The sequence below is a fragment of the Sesamum indicum genome, linkage group LG10 (assembly GCF_000512975.1).
Source record: "Sesamum indicum cultivar Zhongzhi No. 13 linkage group LG10, S_indicum_v1.0, whole genome shotgun sequence".
Lineage (NCBI taxonomy): Eukaryota > Viridiplantae > Streptophyta > Magnoliopsida > Lamiales > Pedaliaceae > Sesamum > Sesamum indicum.
The window spans coordinates 259,422-270,535 of NC_026154.1; the positions used below are offsets into that span (position 1 = coordinate 259,422).

Sequence of the window (11,114 nt, forward strand, 5' to 3'; positions counted from 1 at the left end):
GAGCTGAGCAGGAGTATGGTAACCGACTTCTAGTCCCATTCACTAAGCGGTGACTTAAATGAAGGACAAAGTCACTTATTAGTACCAGGTAAAGAATAGTAGACTTTAACATAGAGGAATCGACGGTAGGCCCACCACTGCCTGGACACCCGCAGCGTCCTGCTATTTCAATGCTCTACTGCCACTCCCAGTTCGCATTCGCCCCTTCAACTTTCCTCTCCATACTCAGGAACTAATCATTCAACGTTTAAGGGAAGAATTGTTTGACTCAGTACGTATTGTTGACCCTTTTTATCGCTTGCATTAACTGTGCGTGCAATTGTTCTTAATAACTTCCTCTTAGCTTAAAGAACGTGGGGCATGTTATGTGTTGCTTTTTCTTTTCTGAGAACCCTTGATTGGTTTTCTTAATTCGAATGCGTAATCGGAGTCTGTATATGTTTTGCTTCGATCTGCATTGATGTTTTCGGAGGACCCAATTGAAGGAAATACGGTTTCTGTTTTCGGTGAAATTCTTGTGATTTGACGTTTTGGGTTTGGAGCATCTGAAGTACTTTCTTACGTGTAATATGATCACCTGATAAATACATTTGTAGGTCATGAATTTATGTTAACTTAAACTGGTTGTTGCCTTTATGGTATTTGTTCATCAATTGAATGTTCTTGTTGATTTTGCTTTGGCTTTGAGTGGGGTATTCTGGGCATCAGTGTAATACATTGTTGACCTCTGCATTATAAGGTTTATTTCTTCATCAGTACTGAACTGATCTCGGTTTTATCTTCGGCATGAAGTCGGTTCTCGGTTGGTTTTGGAATAGGCTTGAGGAATGTGGAGTGAACTCTTTTTACTTAACAGAGAGTGAAGTTCCAGGCTTTTTTTTGCTTTTGACAATTCTAGGTAGTCAAATTTTTACCACTGTATCAGTTAATCCCTTTAAAGTTTTAGTCTTCATTTTCTATATGTGTATTTTTCTAAATGAAAAAATTATAGTTTTTGCATTAAAGAATGCATTACCTGTGCAGTTCTATTGCCAAAGGAGAAGGAAGAGTTAGCGAAACCTGTTTTTAAGATATATCAGCATAATCAATGTTTTCAGATATGTTGGCCTTTAGCTCCTTCAAAAACTTGTGAATAGGTTATGTTTCTGCGATGCAGTATGTGATGACTGATGAGGCGTAGCACTCAGTTTTTGCTTACTTCTTAGATACATGAATGTGTTGTGTCCACAACGCTCTCATTCTGAACATCTCATGAGAATCTTAACCAGTATATTGGGCTGTTTATTTTCTCCAAACACTTCAGATCAATATTCACAATGTCTTCATGAATTGAGAAGCAAATGTAACCCATCTGACAAAATAGTTATTTTATGCCATCCCTTAGGATGTCCCAAGCTAAGTGCTTGATCCTCCACCAATTTGTCCTTCATTTTGGGTAGTCATCTATATGTAAACATATCTAATATAGCAGCATTACCTGTCCAATGAAATTATTGTCTTGAGTCTTATCCTGGGTGTTCACCTTTTTTTTCCCAATCAAAATACTTTGATTTTCTGCTAGAGATGATGAGATTGCTTTCACAAAGCTGGTTGAATTGAATCTTGCAGAGCTTCTAGAAAGTTTCCTGCAGTCATTGATGGGTACAGTTCGTGATAAATCAGATGATGAATACTCGGTCATTGGAGATAAAGGTGACATTGGATTCATAGATATTGAAAATTGTAAATCTATTTGTAGTTACAATCCTTCTGAGGAGAGTGAAATAGTCAATATATCTGTTCCATTTCCTTTAGTTAAAGGAAAACCTCAATCAGGATTTGTTGGAGAGACACTATTTGACTCGATTACTATAAGAAACACTACTGGTGAGCCATTAGATCTCTGGTCAGTCAGTATTTATGACTCTAAACCAGAGAATTCATTTACAATTTCCATAATGGAGCCTCCAACAGTCAAATCCGATGTGGAATACATCCAAGATTTCATGGAATCATTCTCCTTGGAAGACAGAGTGCTGAGAACAGATCAGGCTCTGACTATCTGGTTGTCATGCAAACCTAAGGAAATAGGTCTGCACTCAGCCGCTGTGCACTTCAGTGTTGGGGATGAGACAATAGAAAGGCTGGTGTTTGTGCTGGCAGAAGATAAAATCTCCCAGTCTCTATCATCTTCAAAACCATACCGAAGATCTAGGAAAAAGAAACAAGATGTGGTGAATGCTCATGCTGCAGATGCTGCATATGTTGTGGGACGCCGTCCTTCCAGAGGTTCAAATCGTGGGTTTAAATACCATCTACCTGACTATCCTATTCCAGCGCAAATCCGGGATATCGTAATTAACCAGCAGATCCCCGATGTAGTCCATGAGGGTTTAACAGAGACAAATTATGGTCCATTCTTCAAATCTTTACTAGCTATGGAAGAGATAAAGTTAGAGGTTTGTGCCAATTCATTTTAGGACTTAGATCTCTTTTTACCTGTGTATTTCTCATGGAATAATGTCCCCCATGTTAGTTAGCAATTAAGAGCCCTTTTCTTCTCCAGGAAGACATGCGGGCTTATGACATGGAGTGCATCACTATGAAGAGGAAAAGGAACCAGTTCTTGTCTCTTGAGGTCCCTGGACTAGCTGAGAAAAGGCCTTCACTTGTTAACGGGGACTATATATTTGTGAAGCTTGCTACCGAGGACGAAAGTTCAAATGTTGCATATCAGGTTGGTCCAAACTGCATAGACCCATTGGTTTACTCAATTCCATTATCTGATGACTCACAGATTATCCATCTTGGAGCAATGCAGTTCTCCAGCGCTCCATCTTCTATGAAGATTTATGGTGGTCCCAATGACTTCATTTCTTTGTATTACTAAAATTTCCCCCCCACATCTAATTCTCTGTGTGAACTTAAGACCCAAAATTATCCAATCCTCTTAAATAGAGCCATTTCTATTGTGCTTGTTTGCTTTGATTTTTCCTGCTTTCGCATTTGCTCACTGTAGGTCAGGGTCTAGAACAAAAGATCTGCTTGTATATTCTCCTTTTCCTCTGTTAGATTGAAACATAAAGCAGAGGAATATGTGGGCAGGAGTGACAGGTTATCATGGTGAATATACTCACTTTTCCTTCTTTTGACAAAAAGCATGTAAAATGAAGATAACCAAGAGCCCAACCCTTTGTCATCAGTGAGGTCTTAAATGATTAACTCAAGCAAAAGTGACAACACATTGTATAACTGGCTGAATATGATAAAGTGATTCATTAACATTAGTTGTCATCAATTGATGGAACAAGTTGGGGAGTCAGTCTTTTAGGAAGGATCTTAAGGCCTACAATTTTATTGTTCTCGAGCAGATTGGATGCATGTTTGATCTTTGGCTGTAAACTGGCTGGTATTCTACGTGAAGAGCCAAATAAGGCTGGGAATTTCTGATCATAAACCTAAATAGAAAAAAGTTATGCTACTAACTTCTGTTGCATGCAGCTTCTCTTTAAAATATGGAAGCCTTGCTGTTGGTTTTACATGCTTTAAGTTCTGATCTTCTGGATGCTGAAAATTTTGTGGTTGTTTCACAGGGTTACATTCACCGAGTAGAGGCTGAAGAAATATACTTGAAGTTTGACGCAAAATTTCATAATAGTCACAGAGATAGTGACCTTTATAATGTACAATTCACCTATAATCGAACAGGTATGCGCCGGTTGTATCAGGCTGTTGAAGCTGCTGAATGTTTGGACAGGAACTTTCTTTTTCCATCTTTGTCGTCCAAAATGAGGCTAGCGCAACACAAACCAATGGTGCCGATGTCTTGCAACCTCAATGAGGAGCAAATGAGTGCCGTTGAGATGATCCTTGCCTGCAAAGGAGGATTTCCATATCTAATTCATGGGCCCCCAGGTACAGGCAAAACAATGACTCTTATCGAAGCTATCCTGCAGATTTACAATAACAAAAGATATGCTCGGATTCTAGTCTGTGCACCTTCAAATAGTGCAGCTGATCATATATTGGAAAGACTCCTCGGTGATAAATCAGCAAAGCTTCACAAGAATGAGATCTTTAGGCTTAACGCCTACACACGTCCTTTTGAAGATGTCAACCCCAGTTACATTGAGTTTTGCTGTGTTGAAGATTCCATTTTCCAGTGTCCTTCACGTTCGGACCTGGTGCAGTATAGGATCATTATATCAACATATACAAGCGCCTCGCTTCTCTATGCAGAAGGCATCAGGAGAGGGCATTTCTCATACTTTTTCTTGGATGAGGCAGGCCAAGCTTCGGAGCCAGAGACAATGGTTCCATTATCCCACCTTTACTCGAAGGATACAGTTGTTGTTCTTGCTGGGGATCCTATGCAGCTAGGCCCTGTAGTATTTTCTAGAGATGCTGAAAGCTTTGGACTCGGAACCTCGTATTTGGAGAGACTCTTTGACTGTGAACTGTATAGCAGTGGAAATGAGAATTATATGACGAAACTTGTTAGGAATTACCGGACCCATGAGGCAATTCTACGCCTTCCTTCAGAATTGTTTTATGATGGGGAATTGATCCCATGCAAAGAGGAAAATAAAAGTTTTTCCAGTTCCTGGGAAGACCTCCTCCCAGATAAAGAGTTTCCATTGCTTTTTATAGGCATTCAAGGTTGTGATGAAAGGGAAGGAAGTAATCCTTCGTGGTTCAATAGAATTGAGGCTAGCAAGGTAGTTGAGATAATTAGACTTCTAATAGAGGAAAAGGGGTTGAAAGAGGATGATATTGGGGTTATAACACCTTACAGGCAACAAGTTTGCAAAATAAGAGGTGCACTAGAAAACATTGGTAAGCCCAACATCAAAGTTGGAAGTGTCGAACAGTTCCAGGGCCAAGAGAGGCAGGTAATTATTATATCTACTGTCCGTTCGACTGTAAAACATAATGAATTTGACAGGGTTCACTATTTGGGATTTTTGAGCAACCCAAGGAGGTTCAATGTTGCTATTACCCGAGCCAGATCTTTGCTCGTAGTTATTGGAAATCCGCACATCCTCTGCAAGGTAAGTTTGAACTTCTATTTGTGATAAACTAATTTTTAAAGTGATATCAAACTTCACTGTTACTAGTCCTGATGCCATTTCCATATCTGCTAACTATTCATAGACTAGTATATTCTGCTTCCTTAGGTAAACAAAAGCTAATGTTCCTTTATTTTTGACTCTCACAGTCATGACATCACCAGAGTCCATTTCCTAGGAAATTTATTGCTCTTATATTTGCTAATACTTTTAGTTTTATGAATATGGTAGGACTCAAACTGGAACAATCTCTTATGGTATTGTGTGGAAAATGGCTCCTATAAAGGTTGCTTCCTCCCAGAAAGGGAGGTTTTCGGTTTGGAAGGACCTGCAGGGACTGAACACACAGACGCACCATACTTGGGCTATGAGGTGGAAAATGCTTGTCAGCCATCAAATGGAAAATGGGATGAGGAAGGGGACAACTGGCGGCCTTCTGAAACACAATGGGGTGAAGAGGCGGATGATTGGAAGCCTTCTGAAGATCAATGGGGTGACGAAGGTAACTGGAAACCGTCTGAAGGTCAGTGGGTTCAGGAAGATCATCAGAGTCAGCCATCTGGCATTCCTCAAGCTGAAGCAGAAGACCATTTTGTGCCATCTGATGTGCCATGGGTGTGAATTTAATTGAGAAGAGACCGCAGGAACTGTTAGTGATGAAGCTGAAAGTCAGATGGTTGCAGATAACTTGTTCCCCAGTGCAGATTTTACAGAAAGTTGGTTGATTTCTCTGTGTATATATATATATAAATTTTTGTTTTATGGTCATGAAAACCAATGCATCTTTGCTCTTCTTATCTACTTTGACACAAAGTGCGCCAGTATAGGATTCATGGGATTGACACAAGAGTTTAAACTTCTACATAAAAGTTTTGGTAGAATGTCTTATTGATAGTTTTAAGAATGATGAGCCACAATTACATTTAGAATGCATGGAGTGGAACTAAAATATATGTAAAAGAAGAAAAAGGGAAAGAAAAAAGGCAGAAATTTGATCTCCTTGACTTGACGGTGCATTATGGTATCTTCTAATTTGAATTCTTGGATATTTCTCACATTTCCTATGTTGCAAGGAATGTACAAGAGAGAAGGTTATGTTTCAACTACTTTGGGAACCTCTATTTCAGTCAATGCTGCACATCATTTGAACAAGAAATGAATCTTCAAAAAGATACAAGCACTGTTAAGGGACAACATCCCAATTGGCAGTGTTTAGTCACTGGTCCCCTAAACTATCCTTTACAAAAACCATTCTATACAAATCAATGTGGATTCTTGGCTCACAGCTGCTGATTTATAAAGGAGTCAAAATGTAGACGGAGAACCTTAGCAAAGTCCAAGTGAAAGTGAAGGTCCTTTGTGTTGCAGATGAAATTGTTGTAGGGATGGTTGATGAGCTTGGTCGAGGAGGTAATTTATCTTCTGGTTCCTCAGTTGATGAACTGCCACCTGCTGGTTCATCAGTTGATGAATTGCCACCTGCTGGCCCTTCAGTTGATGAATTGCCACTTGATTCTTGAGCTGAACCCCTCAAAGAGGGTGGAGGGCTATCGGCCCCTGCCGAATGGGGTTAAAGATTCAGTATTTCAATTTTGTATCATTTGCTTGATAACAACCAGCAACCGTAAAGAATGGGGACTGCTTTCGCTTTTCCCACATTAAAATTTGCTATTACTTTATTAATGAACCTCTTTGAGAACACAACAGTCTTATCTTAATCTAAAACCCACAACTACTGATCTGTGAATAAGGATATAATAGTAGCAATTGTATCCTCTTGCATGATACAAAGAAAAGTACTATCAGCTTGGCAGAATTTTACCATTATTGAGAGGCTTTGCGTTGCTGGGACCTGTTACATAAAATCGCATATATTTAATACACATAATTTCCCCATATCAAGAGGAAAAAACAGGAAAAGATAGTAATAAAAATAGAAAAATGAGGCTTCGCTGTAGCTTAGAAGATAGGAAAGAACCTGTTATGCTTTGAAGCGGAGGCAAGGCAGCTGATCCTGATGGATCCATCACCCAAAAAAAAACCATAATTGTAGGTTAATTTAGCTTCACAGTCGAAGAGTATAAACATTAAGCAATCAACAAAAGAAGAATAAGATAGATGTACTACTTTAGTTAAAGAAAATAACTATTAACACTAGTTTACCAAATTTAATTAGAAAAACTATCGAAACCAAATAAACTCAACATAAGAAACACTTTACAAATCACGTAATCACTGTGTATCCAATCACTAAAGTATGAAATTAGGAACCAAACACTCATAATTGACAACAGGAACCATAAATTGAACGCGACCCGTCAATAATTTATCTAAAAAAATATATAACTTTGCAAATAGAAGTTACATAGTAAAAATGCGAGAAAGACCTGAACAGAGTGTCTCGAGAGAGAAATCAGCTTTGGAACTTTTATCTTTCAGCGGGCAAACAGAGGTGAGAGACAAGAGCTTGGTGGAATTGAGCGGAAATCCAAGAATTTTAGGTCGGACAACGAAGTAGCAGAGACAGACGGAGGAGCCGTTGCCGAGGACGGCGGCAACATCGTCGCAGCAAAGCTGCGAAGGAGAGTCGGTCAGATTGTTGGGGAAGACCGCGACGTAAGGGAGACAAGTGGAGAATGTGACCAGCTCGTCGGAGCAGGCGGCTGATCCAGTCGTGGGTGGCGAGTCGGCGGTGGTGGAGGTGACGCTGAGGCAGTGGAGGAGGAGGAGGAGGAGGAGAATATGATTCATGGCGGTTACAATTAAGCTGCTAACAGAAGCGAAGAGCCTTCTGGGGATGGCGGGGTAATATGAAATGTTTTATTTTACCCAATTGCCCTTCGGTTGGAAGCTTATTTACGAGACAAGAAGACGATGTATATACTATATACATACATATTCTCGCATCTAAATCTTTTATTCCAAAGTGGTGCTATATCATATATTAGGCTTCATTTAATAAAACTCGCGTCGCGTATATATTTAGAAAAAGTATATGTGCATCTGGTATGTAAATAAAAAAATATAATACGAGATACGTTATACTTCCATATAGAAAATTGAATTGTATTTTCTGGCTTTTATTTTTTTTGATAAACGGAACCTTTTCAACGTGATTTTAAGACGTTGGTATTTGTAATATGGTAGATATAAACCACAATTTCGTACAAATTTCGATAGTTTTAGGCAGATCATAAGACAACTATCTTAGCTAACTTCATCACATATAAGAATTATAGGTGGGCTTTCTGTATTTTATGGTCTTACTTAAGCATAGCTACTGTCTAAGAACATGAGAAATATTTGTACTGTATCTGTCACTAACATAAGAGATCACATAGTTTCCATAGAACAACAAACAAACAATATTCTCATTACAAATGTCAAGATATGAAAAACATCCTCACTCCTCACAAGTCCAATCACTCAAATATATGAACAACCAAAGAATATTTCTTTAATACAATCACAAAGTTAAGACTTCCACTAATAATTCTTCAAAGCAATAGCTCCAAGAATAGCCATAATATGAAAAGGTGAGATGCTATATGAAGGGTGGGCTGCTGATGGTGTCACTCCTGCCCTGCTCCCCGTGTTGCTCGTTGGGGCTCCACCGGTAGTCGTTGGAGCTGGTGGGGTTGGAGTTGCATCGGCTTGTGGAGCCTGTCCGGGAGATACTGGTTCTGCTGCTGCAGCATATAAATTGTGCATCAGATTCTTGTTAAATTAGTAAAAATCCATAAAGTTCATGTTGGATGAGAAATGCCACTAATTTTGTATATACTAATAGAGTGGCTTAATTAATACCGTTGACACTAGGAGAAGGAGCTGCATTTGGAGAAACTGATGGTCCATTTGCCACAGGCCCTGTCGTAGTAGTATGTTATGGATCAAACTATGCATGTACCATAAGAGTGGTAATAAAGAGGGGGGAAAGAGAGAGAGAGAGAGAGAGGAGAGTGAAACTCGGTAAGCTCATAAAGTACCTGGAGCGGGAGCTAGAACTGGAGCACCAGCAGCTGCAATTTGAAAATACATCAACAGATTATTAGCAACTCAAGTTAAATCAAATACTAGGATTTCAGTTTAAGTAAAGGAAATGATTTTCACCTTTGCACTGAAGAGGCACACCGGGCATGTTGCAAGCACGAGGCAGAGAAATGGCAAGTGATTGATTAATGGGAATACGGAAAGGCATGCTGCCGCTGGTGATTAGGCAGAGGCAGTCCCGTCCATTGCTCATGAGGGACTTGAGTGAATTGCAGCAATCTGCAGGAGGAGCAGTGCTGTTGACACTGCTATTTGTGAGGAAATTCATGCATGGTGAGAAGGTCGTGATCATTGAAGGTGTACATGGCATAGTAATCTGCCCGGAGACAGGGGAAAGTAATGCGGCTGCAGAGAATGCCAGAGCAAAGATCAAGAAACGGAAGGCCATTGGAAAATGATCGTGTTCGTTTATATGTAAATTAGAAGGAAATGTGAGAATATGTAGATGAAAAGAGAGGTGTTTGTGATTGGATAGAATATGTTGATGATGGGAAGAGAATGAGGGGAATGAATTTATAGATGGAGAGTTTGAATAAGAAATGAGGGGAGAAGGAAAGAAACATGAACTTAAAGTGGTTCTTGTGGCTCAACTACTTTTAACTAATTATTTGGGATGCACTTTCATAAGTTGCCTTTGGCTTATTGGTTTCGTGCAACCTGGTAAGTTGTTAATCATCGAACACCCATTGACCATTTCTCTCGGATAAAAACTGACATGTTTCAGCTTGATGATTGGCTGAGAAGATTATGTAATTCTGAGAACTGTAAATGCAGAAACGTTATAACTACAGAATCTAACTTAAGAGTTTTAGTTAATGCAACATTTAATCTTGCATAGGTTCAGACGATAGCAGTACACATGATTAACAAATTACAACTATGAAGTCTAGTTTTTGGACCGACGGTTCCTAATCAGATTCTTTGTATACAAAATAAATTGCTAAAGAACACAATCCAAATAGATTAAAGTATGAACTTTAAGTCAAACGGCAAGAAGTATTAGGTAACCAACCAGATGTTTTTTATTCTAAGCTATTAATATACAGAGAAACCTTTGCAAAAGACTTGGTAATATTTAGACAAGTACATCCCTGAGACATTTATATGACTTCTTTATGGTAGCATAGCATATCTGTTGTCTTAATATGGCACGTTATGATAGTTTTGATTAAGTAAAACGAGGTTCTTACCTCATAAGACCTTTTTAGTTTACCAAATACTACTTTCTGGCAATTGAAAAATAAAATCCATAATTAATTAAATGAAAGAACTTGTAGTATAAAATCATTCCCCTGTATGAACCCAGTGACACCAAAAACACATAGCTTTGTCTTTATTCACATTTCTTGGCACAAAACTCCAAAGAATTTGAATTCATCAAATGGCGCCAAAAGCAATCAAAGTTGGCATAGTGCTAGTTGTGCTAGCCTTTCTCTGTGCAGTAGCTACGGCTCAATCCGGCTGTATGAGTGTGATCATCAGCATGGCATCGTGCCTCAATTATGTGTCGGGAAGTACCCCTACACCGTCTGCTTCGTGCTGCTCTGCACTTGCTAACGTGGTTCAGACTCAGCCCCGGTGCCTTTGTACCATAGTCAATGGTGGTGGTGGCTCATTGGGCGTGAACATTAACCAAACGCTAGCACTTGGGTTGCCTAGTGCCTGCAAGGTGGAGACTCCGCCAATTAGTAGGTGTAACGGTAAGACTTGAGAACTTATGAAACACTTTTACATTCATTTCTTTTAAGTACGGAGTCAGAATTAATATTTTTAGGGAATTTTTTCAAAAGTTGAATTTTCACGTAAACGAGAAGGGCAATTTTTGGGGTGGAAAAACTTGAATATTTCCATTAAATAACCTAGTAATTAAACATTGAACTCTTGAGAAATTAGCATGTATTTTTTTGGTATGCACATTTTGATATGTATGTGAATTTGATGTAAATTTGTTTAGTTGTTAATGGGCCTACAATGTCTCCTGTGGGTTCTCCAGAGAGTGCACCACCTGAATCCGGA

At 39.1% G+C, this 11,114-nt stretch overlaps 4 protein-coding genes across 6 annotated transcripts in view; 2 read left to right on the plus strand and 2 right to left on the minus strand.

The window, feature by feature from the left end:
- On the plus strand, positions 86-5,846 carry LOC105171322 (probable RNA helicase SDE3). The gene is made up of 5 exons (XM_011092393.2): positions 86-271; positions 1,609-2,438; positions 2,546-2,716; positions 3,573-5,030; positions 5,280-5,846. Exons 2-5 carry the CDS (start codon positions 1,638-1,640, stop codon positions 5,667-5,669), a joined length of 2,820 nt encoding a protein of 939 aa, XP_011090695.1. The 5' UTR covers positions 86-271; positions 1,609-1,637; the 3' UTR covers positions 5,670-5,846.
- On the minus strand, positions 5,985-8,015 carry LOC105171323 (non-specific lipid transfer protein GPI-anchored 2). Its single transcript, XM_011092394.2, has 4 exons — positions 7,436-8,015; positions 7,027-7,062; positions 6,871-6,900; positions 5,985-6,605 (listed from the first exon to the last, which is right to left on the minus strand). Exons 1-4 carry the CDS (start codon positions 7,797-7,799, stop codon positions 6,343-6,345), a joined length of 693 nt encoding a protein of 230 aa, XP_011090696.1. The 5' UTR covers positions 7,800-8,015; the 3' UTR covers positions 5,985-6,342.
- Positions 8,349-9,581, minus strand: LOC105171574 (non-specific lipid-transfer protein-like protein At2g13820). 2 transcript variants are annotated; one of them, XM_020697112.1, is made up of 4 exons: positions 9,159-9,581; positions 9,035-9,067; positions 8,856-8,915; positions 8,349-8,734 (listed from the first exon to the last, which is right to left on the minus strand). In XM_020697112.1, exons 1-4 carry the CDS (start codon positions 9,484-9,486, stop codon positions 8,535-8,537), a joined length of 621 nt encoding a protein of 206 aa, XP_020552771.1. In that variant the 5' UTR covers positions 9,487-9,581; the 3' UTR covers positions 8,349-8,534. The 2 variants fall into 2 exon arrangements, with proteins under 2 accessions (XP_020552771.1, XP_011091037.1); XM_011092735.2 differs by having other exon boundaries at positions 8,349-8,737.
- LOC105171575 (non-specific lipid-transfer protein-like protein At2g13820) overlaps positions 10,412-11,114 on the plus strand; it is a 1,962-nt gene continuing 1,259 nt past the window's right edge. Inside the window, exons 1-2 of one of the 2 annotated variants that reach the window (XM_011092736.2) lie at positions 10,412-10,798; positions 11,053-11,100. In XM_011092736.2, coding sequence (XP_011091038.2) covers positions 10,480-10,798; positions 11,053-11,100 — 367 coding nt within the window. In that variant the 5' untranslated portion in view covers positions 10,412-10,479. The remainder of the gene's footprint in view (positions 10,799-11,052; positions 11,101-11,114) is intronic. The other variant, XM_020697113.1, reaches the window with a different exon arrangement.

Bases quoted from the DNA above. Each gene is read 5' to 3' on its own strand.
- LOC105171322 (XM_011092393.2), top strand. From the start codon at position 1,638: ATGGGTACAGTTCGTGATAAATCAGATGATGAATACTCGGTCATTGGA. The intron at 2,439-2,545 runs GTTTGTGCCAAT...TTTCTTCTCCAG, and splicing joins TGGAAGAGATAAAGTTAGAG to GAAGACATGCGGGCTTATGA. The intron at 5,031-5,279 runs GTAAGTTTGAAC...TGAATATGGTAG, and splicing joins ATCCGCACATCCTCTGCAAG to GACTCAAACTGGAACAATCT.
- LOC105171323 (XM_011092394.2), bottom strand. From the start codon at position 7,799: ATGAATCATATTCTCCTCCTCCTCCTCCTCCTCCACTGCCTCAGCGTC. The intron at 7,063-7,435 runs GTCTTTCTCGCA...TGGATCCATCAG, and splicing joins TCTCGAGACACTCTGTTCAG to GATCAGCTGCCTTGCCTCCG. The intron at 6,901-7,026 runs GTTCTTTCCTAT...TTTATGTAACAG, and splicing joins TCCGCTTCAAAGCATAACAG to GTCCCAGCAACGCAAAGCCT.
- LOC105171574 (XM_011092735.2), bottom strand. From the start codon at position 9,486: ATGGCCTTCCGTTTCTTGATCTTTGCTCTGGCATTCTCTGCAGCCGCA. The intron at 9,068-9,158 runs GTGAAAATCATT...TTCAAATTGCAG, and splicing joins TGTGCCTCTTCAGTGCAAAG to CTGCTGGTGCTCCAGTTCTA. The intron at 8,738-8,855 runs GTATTAATTAAG...TATATGCTGCAG, and splicing joins TCCTTCTCCTAGTGTCAACG to CAGCAGAACCAGTATCTCCC.